Genomic DNA, 15,851 nt, shown 5'->3' on the forward strand with positions numbered 1-15,851 from the left:
AGAGAGAGAGAGAGAGAGAGAGAGAGAGAGAGAGAGAGAGAGAGAGAGAGAGAAGAGAGAGAAGAGAGAGAAATAGAATACCTGAATTCTGTGAATGAAAATGACTTGAGAAGGAATAGAGCTAGGTATTTTGCAGTGTTTTCCTTTACATCCCTTTCCAAAGGGGCATTCGTATCCATTCTGTTGCGAAGCAGCCACAACGAGTGACAAAAGCTAGGTTGCAAGTGTCAGGTTTGTCACTGTCAGGTCTCAGGGATGCTACACCAGGCAAGAGGGTAGAGGGAGAGGAGGGAAGAGCAGGACCTAGAGATGCTTCTAGGCTTGTCTGAGTTGTGTGATAAAGTACTTCATTTGGAGCCATTGATCCTGATAAGCAGACAGAACTCAGGACTTGCACAATCTGCATTCTCAACAGAGTCTTGGTAAGTGGCTATGTTATAGAATACAAGACCACACTATAGGAAATACTGAGGGCTTTGACTTGTTTCTCAAGATATTGGTGTGAGATTCTTACATCTAAAGATGGAGATATTATGTGAGAAGACGAGAAGGAGGATGAACAATAGCTATGAATAACCATGCATGCTTTTCACACCCATGAGAAAGGGAACAGTGTGAGTCTTGGACTGTATGAAATAGTGCCATTTGGGTAATGGGTAGTTCTGAGAACCTTAATCATATAACTGAGACACAGGAAACTACGACATTTTTGTTATTTACTCAAAATCTGTAGAAGTGCATGATCAACAATCTTTTGGGGCACAGAGATACATGCTTACAATGCCAACACTTAGGAAACCAAGACAGGAAGACTGAGTTTCAGACCACCTTTGTCTTAAAAGTCTAACCCTGGCTCACCAAACCAAATCAAACCAAACCAAACCAAACCAAACCAAACCAAACCAAACCAAACCACCAGAACACTAAAAACTTCAAATTACTCTTTCCTGTCCATTTGTTGGGTGAGTGTCTTGACCTGCACACACTGTGGGAGGCAGACCCCTGGAGTGCCACTATTATGCAAGTCAAAGTTGTGAGAATTCTCTTACCTGACAGCCCATTTACTCCAATTAATCCAGCTGAACTTGAAATGCAAACCAAATGGCCATGGTTGTTAGCAATCATGGCTGGCAGGAAGGCTTTATACATCTAAGAAGACCAAAATTAAAGAAAAAGAAGCTTTAAATACCCAATAACACATTATGTGCTTTCCTCAGATGTGCAAATGGCTACTGTTCTTGAAACTATTTTAAACTAATAAAATTATCTAAAATTATTTAAAGAATATTTTATATTGTTAAGCCATTATCTCCTCATGAAATGTCAATAATATTAAAAACAATTTATCCAGATTAATGCTATATATAGCATATATGTGCATACATACATACATGCATTGGTAAGATCATAATGTGGTACAGAAAAATCTTAGTTGCAACACTCACAATCCAAAAACCCATAAGGACTTATGGACACCATTGTTTAGATGCATATTGTGTTTCCTTCCTTGGCTTAATACAGATTTTCAAAGTTTTCCTGAACACAGTTCACAAGATACCCTGCTTCCATTAAGAAAGAACTATTTTAAAGCAATCTCTGCTTCTTTGAATGATGGCCTTTTAATGCCAGTTCATAAAATAAAGTATGTTTTTGAGGTAGTAGGTGCTTAGGCTGTGTCTCAGTCATGCAGAACATCTTAATTTTTTTTTAATTGGGAACCTGGAGAAGATGATATAGGAAGAACAATGAACTTCTAAGGAGGATGTCTTGGTCGACAGGCAGAAATTTATCACAGATTCAGAAAAAGAGATTAAGAAAATGGGTTCTAGGCTGGAGAAACAGCTCAGTGGATAAGAGTTTGCTTACACACACACACACACACCACCACCACCACCACCACCACCACCACCACCACCACCACCAAAAGCTAACAGCTATAATAAAAGAAATAATAAAAAAAAGAAGCCTCTTACAAAGGCCCCACCTCTTCACTCAACTTCTTTGTGTTGTTTCATAGAGAGAGCTAGAAAATCAAAATGAAGAAGACAGAGAGCATCCTAAGAAGGATACTGTGTCCAGGGTCCAGTGACCCAGCTGTGACTCTGCTGTGAAAGCTGGAGCCCAGGGGTCAGGCAGTTTTTTGAGCCTTTGGCAATTAAGTCACATGCCCATCTTTGGGTTAAATACAGGAAAAAGTGAATAGACAATACAGGAGAGGATGCCAGGGGCCAGGGAAATAATAATGTTGAAGGGGTAACTAACAGAGGAAGAGAAGGGAGACTAGGGCAAAACAGAGGTAGCATAGACATGAGAACCACAGAAGGAGACACCAAAGAGGACTAACCTAGTAATTACATCAATGGTAAAAGTAAACTCATGAAACACATTCACACACACACACACACACATTGCACATTTGGGACAAGAGAAGTAATTCCAGTAGAGACACAGTAGTTACTAACTTCTGGATCTTTTCCATTTTTCTCCTAAAGATCATGCAGGACATCAAGAACACCAGAGGGACCACTATACCCTAGCAAAAGTGGAGATAACTCCAAATGTGTTTTAAAGCTTCTGTCGGCGAGCTGGAAAAGGTGGGAGAAGTATGGAGGGGGACCTGAAATCTTCTGCAAGTCCTCTCAAGAGAGTGAGCCTTGTTTAGGGAGGCCGAGCTGTGCACAGCACTGAAACCAACTGGACAGCAAACAGAGGCAGGAAGGGATAAGTTAATGCGGAAAAGAAAGAACAACTGAGTGGATGAACCCAAAATTAAGATATTAAACTGGGATGTAGCTCAGTGGTTCAACACTCATATAGATTGTGTAATGACTGTGTTGATTCCTAATATCCCCCCCCCCATGATTAAGATGTGTGTATTTTATTTATAGATTGATAATATTGCTAAAAAGTGAGAGAAAAATACTTTAGAATGCCAGAGTAAGTTTGCATTTAGTATGAGAATAAAAAAAAAAATCACCCATAAATGTGCTTTGAAATTGACATCAAATGACTTTTCCATGAGGTCATCTGGGCAGTCAAGGAAATTTCTGCCTGTTACAATGCCAGCATTGTTGATGAGGATAGAGACATCACCAACTTCATTCTTAACCTGGATTGAATAAGAAGAGTGCCATCATCAAACTAGTAATTCTGTATAAGATCTCTTTCCCAACAGTTAAATAGTCTTGATCCTTACCTCAGGCTGGCTTTGTATGCTCTTTGCAGAGTTCTCACTGCACTAGATCGCTAAGTGCAATGCTCTACACTTCATTCTCCTCTCTCTCCAGTACAGAGCTTAATGTTGGAAGGCCACTTTCCTTCTCTACTCGAACCCTTCTTGCTGCTTATGCTTCATAAAGATGTTTTAGGTTTTGCATTGGTAACATATCATTTCAGTCAAGTGACAGATATAAGAACAACTTTATTATAACCAATCAGCATACAGACCCCATCCTGGCATATACAGAAATAAGGAGAATGCAGGAGCAAATGGGGAAAATGATAATCTATACTTTAAACACAAGGTAGATTAGAATCTGTCTGTCTTATTTTCCTCAACAGACCGGTTTTCTTCTCTCCACCTCAAAAATTTAGGAACAAGATCCATGAGTCATGGTTGTTGTTGAAATGCCAGCTTGAAAAGGCATGTGATCACTGTTACTTTAGAACAAAGGGCTGCAGGTGACACAGTGGTCTCTTTGCCTCTAACAAGACTTCAGTTAGTCATCTTGGCTCCTTGTGGGCACAAGCCTTTCCAGGACGATGACAAGGCTGGTACTATTTCTATGTTCTCCTTTGTGTTCTGAATTCCAACAGTGCAATTTAGATCATACAGTATCAGTAAAATACACCATTTGGAAAGGACCACCCATAGTAGTTATCAAGTGTTCATAAATAAGGTTCACAACAGTTCCTCTTGTATCTTTAGCTGTTAGTGTGTGTGCCTGCGTGTGCATGCCTGTGTGTATGTGTGTGTGTACTCATGTATGTTTGTATATGTGTGTATGAGTATGTGAGTGTATGTGGATGTATGTTCATGTGGGTGTGGATGTATGTGTGTACACATGTGTGTGTTTGTGTGTATGTGTTGGTGCACTTGAAAGAATGGATAATGTAAAGTTCATCACAGTGTCACAGAATGGTATTGGTGAGGTATTCTATATCACTATGGAAGGTGGAAGCTGCTGTTGTAGAGGGCCTGGGTTCAGATTAGGTGACATAGCTGTGCCAGTTTTCACATGAAACACTGAAAAAAATCTAAATACATGTCTGCTTTGGAAAGAGGCTAGTAGTTCATCAAATTCAACTTGATTAGCAAGGAGAGTAGCAATAAGAATAGAAATCAGATTGCCCAATAAAGGGGTATATGTCAATAACTTCAGAAAGAGATTTGGTATAGAAACAAGAATCTGCTGTAAGGCTCTGGCCTGTTAAGCATGCTGGTATCTTATTGTAAAACTCTAGGATGGCCAATGTGAATTTCCTAACAGTTCAGGTTTCCCATTCCCGACTTATTAGAGGGAGCAGGCAGCAAGGAAGATTTGTTTCTGCCAGTTACTAGGTAGTCCATAATTTTGGAAATCATCAGGAACTAGTAACCAGTTTTAGGAAAATTGTAAATGTTACAAATTAAATTCAAGAGGATAGCCTTACTTCCTTCAATTTCAGAAGATGCTATTCAGTCATAGATATGAAAATACAAACTGATTGTCATTAAATACATAACTAGGATTCTTAAATGTAACATCAGGATAAAAGAAAACTCCATAGTCCCAGTTTGTTCATATCCTACTGTTCAAAATAACTTGTCACCTAGATGAACCACAAAGCAGCACTGGACTTTCTAAACTCATGGCTAAGCTGTCACGCTGGGATATAAGCCCTCAAAGCTACTCAAGACTAGATGAGAGAAGACTCTAAGTATCACTTCAAAAATTTTCTCCACGGTCAATCTCCTGGGGGACATGCCTTACCAATTCTTATAGTTTCGCCCTATCTAAAATAAGAAGTGGAATGGCAAATTTGTAAGTAAAGCTGTTTCACCTAAATGCAGGAGAGCACACTGCCAATCCTCGTCAAGATCATAGAGTGATAAAAAATGAACAAGCTTGGAGTATGACACAGCAGACCATGTCAGAAGTCAACCATCTGGGACAGACATGGCTCCTAATTCAAGAGATGTGGAAGTAACTATTTATAGAACACTATACTAGTTTGCCATTATGATCAAGGCCTTCAGTGTCTGAGTATCGACTCATGATTGCTGAAGACTGGCTAGAGAAGTTTGTCTGTAGTTAGTGAAAGTCAACATGAAAATCAGCATGCTTCATAGGTAAACAGAAGCAGCTGGTCAGTTGGCTGTGCTTGGGTTGTGATCCTAGAGTAAGTCTGGGTGCGTTTATCAGGTTTGAATCTTCAGACTGTATCAGGCAGAATAAATGTTAAAAAAAAAAAAAGAACAAAGTGGTGCGAAGTAGAAAGGCTGTTGGAGCAAGCAGTCTTGCTTCTTCCCTTTTCACTAAATTCAGCAATACTCTGTCCTCTAGTCAGCCGGGGAGAGTAGCGTGTGGGGTATGCATCCCAGTATGGGGATATTAGGAAACAGAAGTTCTTACGAGGGGCAAGACTTGATGAGCTAACAGCCTGTCTGGAGTTTCAGCTTCCTGAATCTTTAAAAGCCTGTCTATGTTATTGCCAAAGAAGTATTTAGAGCAGTGATTCTCAGCCTTCCTAATGCCATGACCCTTTAATACAGTTCCTCAGGTTGTGGTGACCCCCAACCAAAAAAATTTTTGTTGCCACTTTTTAACTGTAATCTTGCTAATGTAATGAGTTATAATGTAAATATCTGATATGCAGGATATCTGATATTCAAACTCTATGAAAGGGTTGTTTAATATGTAGCAGAGGATGTCTTTGCCTGACAGTAACGTGAAGGGAGGCCCTTGGTCCCGGGGATGTTTGATGCTCTAGAGTAGGGGAATGCTGGATCGGTTGGGTGGGAGAAGGTGGGTGGGTATCGGAGCACCCTCGTACAGGCAAAATGGAGTGGGGAGGGCAGATGTGGGATGGGGCTTTGGTGGAGGGAGTAACCAGAAAGTGGGATATCATTTGATGTAAACGAATGGAATGATAAATTTAGAAAGAAAGAAAGAAAGAAAGAAAGAAAGAAAGAAAGAAAGAAAGAAAGAAAGAAATGGTTCTTTAACTTCAAAGGGGTCATGACCCAAAGGTTGAGAACTACTGATTTAGAAGGTTTGGGTGTGATTTAATTCAGTTATAGAGCACGTGTTTAGGAAGCACCAAGGCAGTGGGTTCGAGACCTACTACCACCAGAACCAAATAAATGATCTCAGGATGAGTATTATTCTCTAATGATTACCTGTGAAAAACACATATTCAAATGGGAGATGTGGTAGGGTAGATATAGCCTATGATCTAACTCCAAATAAACAAGTGCACATATTTTGTTTGATCTTGGGCAAAGCATTTGACATCTGTTTCTCACCCCTCAAAGAAGGAAGCTTCAACCTCTTGCTCCTTCTTCCTCTGTACTGGTACAGTTAGCATAGGGTGGCAGCGGGATCCAGAGCGTAGGGTACCACACAAGAATCCAGAAACTCAAGACCTGGCCATTCCTTTGTTAACTGTCAGCTCTATTGCTAAAGGAAACTATAGGCCCACACAGATTCACTGGTGGTAATAATAATTTACCTTATGGTGTTATGATATGCTATATACAGGGTATTTTGCAAAACATTTTGCATACAATAAGAATGAAACATTCCAAATTCCCATTCCCCCCAGATTATTTGTAAAGTAGAAGGATATTGAGGACAAGTGGAAGACACTGAGACAGACAGGCCAATGAATAAAACGGGTGCATGCCAAAGTAATTGCATAGGATTCTCACAACCCACAAAACCCAAGGAGACTCCCTCGATGTACCTGGTCAGCCACTCTGTACACTTCTTCCCTCCGGCTGCAGTCACAGGTGTAGGCATGTACCCTGGCAGCTCCTGCTTCCCGAGCTAACTGATGAGTCTCATCATTTGACTCCTTATTCACATCCCAGAGAACAAGCACTGCTCCCAGGCGGGCAAACTGCAATGCTAAGAGCCTTCCGAGTCCACTCCCAGCACCTGTTATGAGCACTATCTCACCGGCAACGTTCTTCCGTGGTTTTGAGATGATATGAAAAAGTAGGGCCTCCAAAACACTCAACAGTGATTTTCCCAAGAAAACAAGCAAGTTCTTCACTGATTCCAGGTGTTGAGACATGTTCTGGGGAACACCTTTAAAGCAAGAGAGAGTTTGGTCAGTTCCCCTTCTCTGAAGGAAAATACTGGATGCTGATACTGAATTCAGGAGTAGGCAGGAACCACAGTGACGTGTGATATCTGCTACAATGTCTACACATGAGCCCTAAGTTCCATCAAGATTTGCATGCCAGCTATGTGTCACACATAACAACGTTTGTTAATTGGCAGCTGGAACCACTTCACCCAAGTGTATGCCAAGGGGTGTGCCTGTATTTCTCTCTAGTTAACTTTTGCCTTACTATGTGAAGCTCAGCCAAGCTGTCACATCATGGTGTTTATGACATAGCTCTTATGGTGTTATGCTTTTGTCTCCTTTTAGGTTTCTTTTTTTTTTTCTCATTTGCACTACAATTCTTTCATTTAGTGATGCTATTTAAGATTTGAAGGCTAGGGATTTAGCTCAGTGTAAGAGTACTCATCTAGCATGTGTGAAGCCCTGGCTTCTTACTGATCCCCAATATTATGGCAAATTTGAGATCTGAGACAAAAGGGGAAATTGTAAAATCCTGTCCGCATAAAGTATTAGGAGAGTACTAAGTGGTTTTCCATCAACACCCTACTTCCCCTTCAACAGTTGACTGATTTTACATCAGCACCCTAACTCCTTTCCCTAGGCTGAGGGCCCCATTCAGTCAGCTCCCCCTCACTTAGGAGATTTGGTGAGACAGTCTTGGTTACCTTCTCTGCCTCTGTGAAACGTGGCACAGTCTCCAATGTCTTTCTGGATCTTGGTCTCCTCTTTACCAGGTTTGGGTCTTAGGGCAGTTCTGAACCTAGGATGAGAATGCTCTATGATTCATCATAGCTCTGGCTCACAGAAATTGTCTCAGTTGTTACCAGTTTTGGTTTAGATTCATAGAGAAAATCACCAAAAAGGCACTGATGGTTTTTTGTGAAGGGGTAAAGGGCTTTCCTGAGCTGGCTCTTCCACTGAGAAGCTCAGGTGCAGGTATAGGTTTCAGAGTTAAAAGGACAGATGGTAGCAGCTCTTTAGTTTGCTGGCTGGCTGAGGACCAACTAAATGCTTTTAATGATAATGGGTGGTTCAGTCCATCTTTAGAAGGGTTTAGCACATGAAAGTTGCTAAGGCCTAAACTAGTTTCTGGCGTATTCTACACATAAGATTGACAGACAGAGAGAATGTATATGTGACCTGCTTGCTTAAGCAAGCATAAGGCTAGGTTGGTTGCATGATATCAAGTATTAGCTTCAGTTGGTTCTCTGTGTTCTGGGCCTGGGGCTTGGATCTCATAACCTAAACTGTTCTAGATGAAGAAACAGATCGTCAGCAGATAGTTGAATTATCACAAGCAATAGTGTCATAACAGTGTCATGGGTGATGGGAGACTTGATCCAGATTAGGTCCTGCAAAGAAGAATGCTGGGGAACCACCTTGCCAGTAATGAGCAGCAGGGCTTTGTGGTTTCAAGGCAGGCTTCTTCTGCTCATCTGGGGCTTTCAGACTCAGATCTGAGGTTTGACTTTGGGCTTTACTATTCTTTGGATGCAACAACTCAAATCCTTTGTTAACTTTGCTCTGATTTATTTCCAGAGCAACTTTTGGATGATCAGGTCTCTGAGGCACTCTGTAATGATGCCATGGAGGAAGACACTATTCAATATGCATTTATGGGGTACATGCCTGTAGCCTTCTCAGGGTTTGCTGTATGCTGTACTATGCACACAGCAAAGGGACACTATGGCCACTTCCTACACAGCAGCATTTCACTTCCATTAGCTTCTTTTTAGAAAACACACAGCGGGCGACCCAGCCAGGCCATGCTGTCACCTTTCTGGCACAACATTATATGACATCCTACCAGAAGACAGAGCTCTCTGCTCAGTAGTATCCAGCTCTGTGGAGAAATGTCAGCATGATGTAAACTCTAGAACAAGTCCCGGCTTTTCCCTCTCTTGGCAGATGTGCCGTATTTAGGATCATGGCAGCATGTAGTAGCTTCCATGCCAAGTTTTGAGTTTCTTCTGTGTAATCATACATGCAGTGAGGAGAGATTGTAGAGATGGGCTTAGGATGCTGCATCTGTCAGTGTCATACTTGGCAACTTTGATCAAAGTTATTTCATTGCTAGTGTCTCAGTATTCTCTAAGAAGCTAATGCTCGTGCAAATGCTACTGCACTGGGGGCTGCAGGAGTGAGTAGGAGCAGCACATAGCCACTCCCAGTCTTAAAATTAAGAAACAAAGCTAGGCATCAGCCTGCATGCAGCCATCCTTAGGAACACAGGGTTGAGGAGGAATGCAGAAGAACTTGCTGGATTTTAGTCACAATAGCATCTCTCCATCTCCTCCCCAGACTCCAGAAAGTGCCATATTCAGAACATAAATTCATTGTTAGGTCTGTGGTCTGTAGACAGCAGAATAACTTTCTAATGATGCCATAGGCATTTGTGGAAACAAATGGATCAATATTCTTTGGCTATATCCTCGGAAGCTGATTTAATAATCACAGCGGCAAACAGAAAGTAAAACTATGTCTTCATTTTATCTTAAGGATTCTTTGTTTCAGAAGATACAAGTATATTCCATTTCATAAGGCTGAAAACTCGATATCATCCCCAGTTCAAAAGCAGAGTTAACTGGGCACATAGTAAGCCCATGACACTTGCAGAGAGCAGATGGTGGTGGCAGATACACTGACAACCACAGCTTCTGCTGAAAGGAGTGGGTTAGAGGTTGCAGGGAGGTGGTGGTGAATGTACAGGCCTGGGCAGAGTACAGGAACCAGGGCCATCCGGTAGGAATCCTTTTTGCTCTCAAGTGGCCAGCATCTCACTTTTGGAGGCATAGACATCTGGATTTGCCCAGAATACCGCTCCCCTGCAGAGATGACTCCCCTGCTGGCTGCTTGGTGCTGATCCCCAACTGCTGCCGAGGTTCTCCTGAGTTAAACTCTCCTGACTGGGTCTGGGTACCGTGGTGCCACCTCTCTAGGAGCAGCCCTAGAATGTGGGATCTCCGCAACTCACCTCGCAAACAGTTCCCTCTCTGGCCCCCGTGGAGAAGCAGGCGTCTTAGGCTTCAAGCACCCAGGTCCCTGGTTAAGCAGCAAGGTTCAGATGTTTATCCCTGAGTAGGCTGGGCCCCAAGCGAAAGGCTGGACTGTGATCCCGCGGGGGAGGGGCCTCGTGCAGGCACCCTTTCCTGCAGAAGGTGGTAAGGATAGTGGAGACCTGACTTGTGCCCCAGAACTGCCCATCCCTTTAAAATTTTCTCATGCCCACGCTGGATTGTTAAAAGAGTATTTCCAGGTTGAAAAGGGCAGAGTCAGCGGCAGGAGATTTCGTAACACCAGGTGTGCTTGCAAGCCCAATCAAAGTTTCATAGGGTTTAGGGGCCAGGTTTCCCTCCAGATATCAGCAGCTCATGGCACAGATAAGAAATTCTACAACACTGATTCTTTCACATGGTATCCGAAGTCTCAAGTGTCTGAAAGGGCCGTGGGTGTGATCTTGGGATCTGTCAGGAGGTGGGTGGCTGATGGCTGGGGTGCTTGTGGCTCAGGCAGGTAGCCAAAGGAGAGAGAGTTTGTTTTAACAAAATGAAATTGAGAAATCAAAATAGAGTAAGTGTCAATGATGCACTATAACCTGTTTCTTCAACATTGCTTGTGAACAACCCCCACCCCAACAAAACACTGCTATAATAAAACAGCCAAGAAAACAAGCTAAGTTTGTAAAACTAGTGAGTGATCTCATGTGTCTTGCCACCAAAATGCTTATGATGGGTAGGGTTTCATGGGTGGCACCACACCAAACAGGAAATGCCAGGAGAAATAACCGGCTCAGGTCTGGATATACAGTGGGAAGGAACAGAGCAGGGCTGTAAGGCCCAGAGGAGTGGAACCTTAGCCAAGTTTTATATGGGACAGGCTTGGGCAAGAAGAAAAAAGCTTGGAAAAGTAGGGGCGGGAAAGGCTTGAGTATGTTTTCAGTGTTTAGAAGCTTTCCTGGCAAGGCTTGTAAAGATTTGGGCAGCAGTACTGTGAGACAAATGTATGAGCATTGGTAGGTTAGCCATCCTTAGGTTAGTCATCCTCACCGGACGGCACATGGAATAGAAGATCATTAATGGATTGTATAGTGAGAAGTCATCTCAGATGCCCTCAGCATCCGTGAAAGAGAGTAGCCAGGCAGCCTGGAAGGAAGAAGAGACTACGCTGTAGGGGCTTGAGGTACTGCAAAGGGAGAACAGACAAGGGTGTACAGGTGAGCAGCACCTAGGGGTTCAGATGGGTGGACACTGGAAAACTCAAAGGCCAGCCACCCACCACTTCCGTGGCTTCTCTGAGCAGAACCCTGGTATGTCATTCTGGCCAGACATTGGAGATAGACCTCATGGAAGAAATGGAGCATTATTAGAAATTTCAGCACTACAAAATAGGGGTGTGGGCAATGTGGTACATTGCATGTGTAGCTGAAGCAGCTGGAGGCTTGGGATGTGAAGGCTGTGCTTCAGGCTCAGAGGCTCAGCTGCTACTCTGAGAGGTAAGGGAGGGCTACTAAATAGAGTCCCACTGTAAGGGGAAAGAAATGGCAGTTTACGATGTAAAACATTTCACGGACACTTGATATATGACAGCATGGCTCAGCACAGTCTGAGTGTCTTGGATTGTATGGATACACACTCAGAGGATAGTTTCCGGTCATACTGACAACTATTTTGAGAAAGAAGATTGTTCATATTGCAATATAGGGTATCAGTTATGTAATTCTCAAACAGATACATATAGATACACATGAACACATACAGACACACACAGATGCACACACACAGACACACACACAGATGCACACAGACAGACAGACAGACAGCCAGACAGACACACACACACACACACATGACGTCCCCCCAAACTTAAGACCTGAAAGTTGTATGCCCTTTGACCCAATTCTCTCCAAAGAATCAGGTATTATTTGTTGGTTTCCAGAAGAGAAAGTGGGTGACAGGGAGTCAGAGATGGGAAAAAAGCCTTGTTCATTAAATCCTTGTATCTATTAACCTTGTCAGGAAATAAGCATATTAAGAAAAATCTTTGATTATTCATTTCTAAGAATTATGTGCAAATGGGTAGTCTCTAGATGGTTCCGTAAAGTCAAGGTGTTCAAAGGTATGGAAAATACTCTTCACAAAATATAAATTTTATAGACATACTAGGTGAGGTATATGCTATGATTACTTGTCTAATGAAAAGCTATTGGCATTAAAGTAATGGCGAATGATGTAGCAAGCTTAATAATATCTTTGCTTATTGAAGCAATGGCATTTTGATTGATTTTTACTGTCTGCCTGGGCTTTTGTCTGCATTCTTCAAAGGTTTCATTTGCATCCATTTTTATTTCACAATAAAATTACTCCGAGGACTCACACATGATACTCTCTTTTCAGAAGGTGAACTGCCCATGTGCGTTTAGACCCTGCTTTCCCGCCATTGAGATGAAACAAAACCCTTAACAGGTGGTTAAATACATAGAAGTGCTTGGAAAAAAAAGGGCTTCCAGAGAGAGCCGCCTAGAGACCAGAAACTAATCGATCCCATTTCCAGAAACCAGGTAAAAGAGACCAAAGCCGAAACTCACCTGGGAAGGCATGGTAGAGATGACACATCCTTCCTCACAGAAACTCAAAGAACCAGATTCAGTAAGGAGTAAAAAAAGGATGGCAGTTGGACATGGGACACAGAGATGAAGTAAAGAGTGTCAGGAAGACAAACAACTAATAGATTACTACAGTGAAATGTAGGAGACTATTTTAAAAATTGGGCTAGGCAGGACAGAAACCATATGTAAATACCTAAACCACACAAACTTCTCCACAGCAAGAAAATAAGAAAAGCAAAATATGAGCAGACTAGTAGAAGATGATCACAATAGTAATGCTTAGGAAAAATGGATAGAGAAATTACAGGCAATTCAGACAAACAGAAAGAACAGAAAGCATCCCCAAAGCTGCTAAATGTCACTGGTACTCAGAACAAGTCAGTTGGAAGGATTGACTCCTTTGTGCCCCCAGCTACCAATATGCACATATCAAAATATTAGATGAGAAAACAATCCTGCTGTGTGATCTGGTGTCCTGTGTGAATGACAGTCAACAATACTTACGTCTGTTGTCTGTTATTTTGCATCTTGAAATCATCTGCTGAGCATAAAAGAATTTCCAACGAGGCTTGTATGGGAAAGCTAACAAGCTAGAACCCACGTAGATACCTCTGCTTCACTAACTGTGGTACAATCAGGTAATAGAGCTCTGTGGCTGACACTACACTTCTTGGAAGGGGAATCTCTAAAATGTTAAGAAAAAAGCCATAGAATAATGCCATCAAGTCAGTTCCATGATCACAGTACTTGTGCTGGTGAACACTTGCTATTATGTTTAATATGCACGGAGAGGCACAGAGCACTGCATCCTGAAGGAGTCTTTACTTTCCTCATGGCTACTCCCCAAAGGGAAACAGATGGAGTGTGGGGAGTGGATGGTTGCTTCCTATGTTTTAATATTTGCTTCTTGGATATTTGGTATTTTTAAAAAAGTCATTGGTTAGTTTGTGGTACTAAAAATAATATTAAATTAAACACATTAACCCTATATTTAAAAGACTCATCTTAAAAATATATCCACGAGGAAATACTTTATAAAATAGTGGAAGAAATACAGCCACCAGCTGATATATTTTATTGAAATACATGGTAGTGGATGCAGGGGATAATTAAAAAAACCTTTCTGAGAACTGATTAGAAAAAACATCCATTTTGCTTGAGGTAGGACAAAAGGAGAACTCTACTGGCTGGACCCAGAGTGAATCACAGGCACATCTGACCTGTGCAAGTCGGACAAACAGTGTGTGTGAGTCATCAGGGGCTGAGTGGGTCAGGGAGAGTCAGTGCATTGCAAACAGATGCAGACATTTCAGAAAACTGAGACCAGAGGAAGGCAGTGATAGGGACAGGCACATGACTGGACTTCACTACGAATACGTTTCTCAGGATGTCTGGGCAGGAAGCCAGGCATTCATTCCACCTGACTCCAACACAAAAGGACAGATTGTTGTGTGGTGGTTCTCGCTCCTCTATTTATTTCAAGATCATTATCACTGCTAACAATTTCCCCCCTGAGTAATTGCAGTGTGAATGGCATAGTAATGAATTTATGCGGATTTGACCTAGATTGCTGTATTTGAAGCATGTTGGATGATAATTCAGACAGAGCCAGTGTCCCATGGCCCAGTTTCCCCCCTCTTCATTTTTCTTTTTCTTTCTTTTTTTTTTTTGTGATTTCTTTTCTGTTCCTTTTGGATTCTTTGATCAGTGGAAATGCTACTAACTAATAAATTGGTTATGGGAAGAATTGTCAGAGAATAGGTGATCAGGGAGAGGAGCAGGGCGGTCTCTACCTTGTGTCTGCCTTCCTTAGTTTTATTGCGCTGTAACTAAAAAGCTTGTGCATTTTAGGCACCTAGCCTGAGGATTAGTATGTTGTGCAGCTCAAGTTAAGTCCTTGATTCAAGTTAATTCAAGTTAATACCTTGACCAAGAAGTTCTGACACAGTCTTTTTAAACCACAGTTTGGATTAAAATGTATTGGGTACTAGAAATTAATATATAAAGATTCAGACCCTTAATGCATGTGATGACTCCAAGGATAGCTTTTCCCATTTGACTTTTTCACTTATATCTGAGATGAGAAGCTTCTTCAACGCGTCTCACCGTGGCTGTCCCTCAGCACCCCCACTTGATGTGTCTCTCAATGGTTATGCCCCAGCATCCTCATGGCTGCCATTCAACCCTCTGACAGTCTGAACTTCTCAGGCTTCTCATTTCCTATGGATACATCTGAGTCTTCCTCTTTAATTTTGCAGGTTGCTAGGATTGAGCCTGTCTTTAGAAGGAAAAGTAATTCCTAGATTCAGGTTTTAGAGGTATGTGGAGGAGGTACTTTGAACTTTTATGAAAGGGCAGGAATAATGGCTTAATTAGAAGATAAGACTTGAACACATGGTCCCCCAGCTTCTCTCATCCAGTGACCATCATCCTGTGAGAATGTGATGAAATCACCTCACCAGATTCTAGTGATTTCCCAGTCACCAGACCTGAAAGAAAGACATTTATTTTCTCTTCATTTTACCATGTATGTTGTATTCTGCAACAGTGGCAGAAGACGTGTGGAGACACACCTGGGATAGCTGTATGCCTTCCCCATCACCTCCTAACAAACACCACTTTTAACTGGGCTTAATTTCCTGGTGTTTTCATTTGTTGATTTATTTATAAGCCCATTATATTTAAGGCTTAAGATAAACATAACTTTCAGATCTAATACCAGAAGACTTTCTCCAAACATATAGCCATCCCTATAGTCAAATTAGAAGTCAGTTTTCAAACACATTTGATGCTTTTCAGTAGCACACAGGTTATTCTGGGAGTCTCCAAGTAGGGTACACTGGGATGATAGTTGACTTCTCCATCCAACAATTTGGGACACAAATGGAGATGGTTAAGGACTACAGGGTGG

The 15,851-nt window shown here is 41.9% G+C and overlaps 1 protein-coding gene across 2 annotated transcripts in view; it reads right to left on the bottom strand.

The window, feature by feature from the left end:
• The window catches only part of Sdr16c5 (short chain dehydrogenase/reductase family 16C member 5), a 20,256-nt gene extending 12,975 nt beyond the window's left edge, over positions 1-7,281 (bottom strand). The window contains exons 1-3 of one of the 2 annotated variants that reach the window (XM_021161608.2): positions 6,949-7,281; positions 2,978-3,109; positions 1,055-1,149 (exon numbers count right to left, since the gene is read on the bottom strand). In XM_021161608.2, the coding sequence (XP_021017267.1) occupies positions 1,055-1,149; positions 2,978-3,109; positions 6,949-7,281 (560 nt within the window). The remainder of the gene's footprint in view (positions 1-1,054; positions 1,150-2,977; positions 3,110-6,948) is intronic. The other variant, XM_021161609.2, reaches the window with a different exon arrangement.
• Between the last annotated feature and the right edge of the window lie 8,570 nt (positions 7,282-15,851).

This window comes from Mus caroli, chromosome 4, assembly GCF_900094665.2.
Source record: "Mus caroli chromosome 4, CAROLI_EIJ_v1.1, whole genome shotgun sequence".
Lineage (NCBI taxonomy): Eukaryota > Metazoa > Chordata > Mammalia > Rodentia > Muridae > Mus > Mus caroli.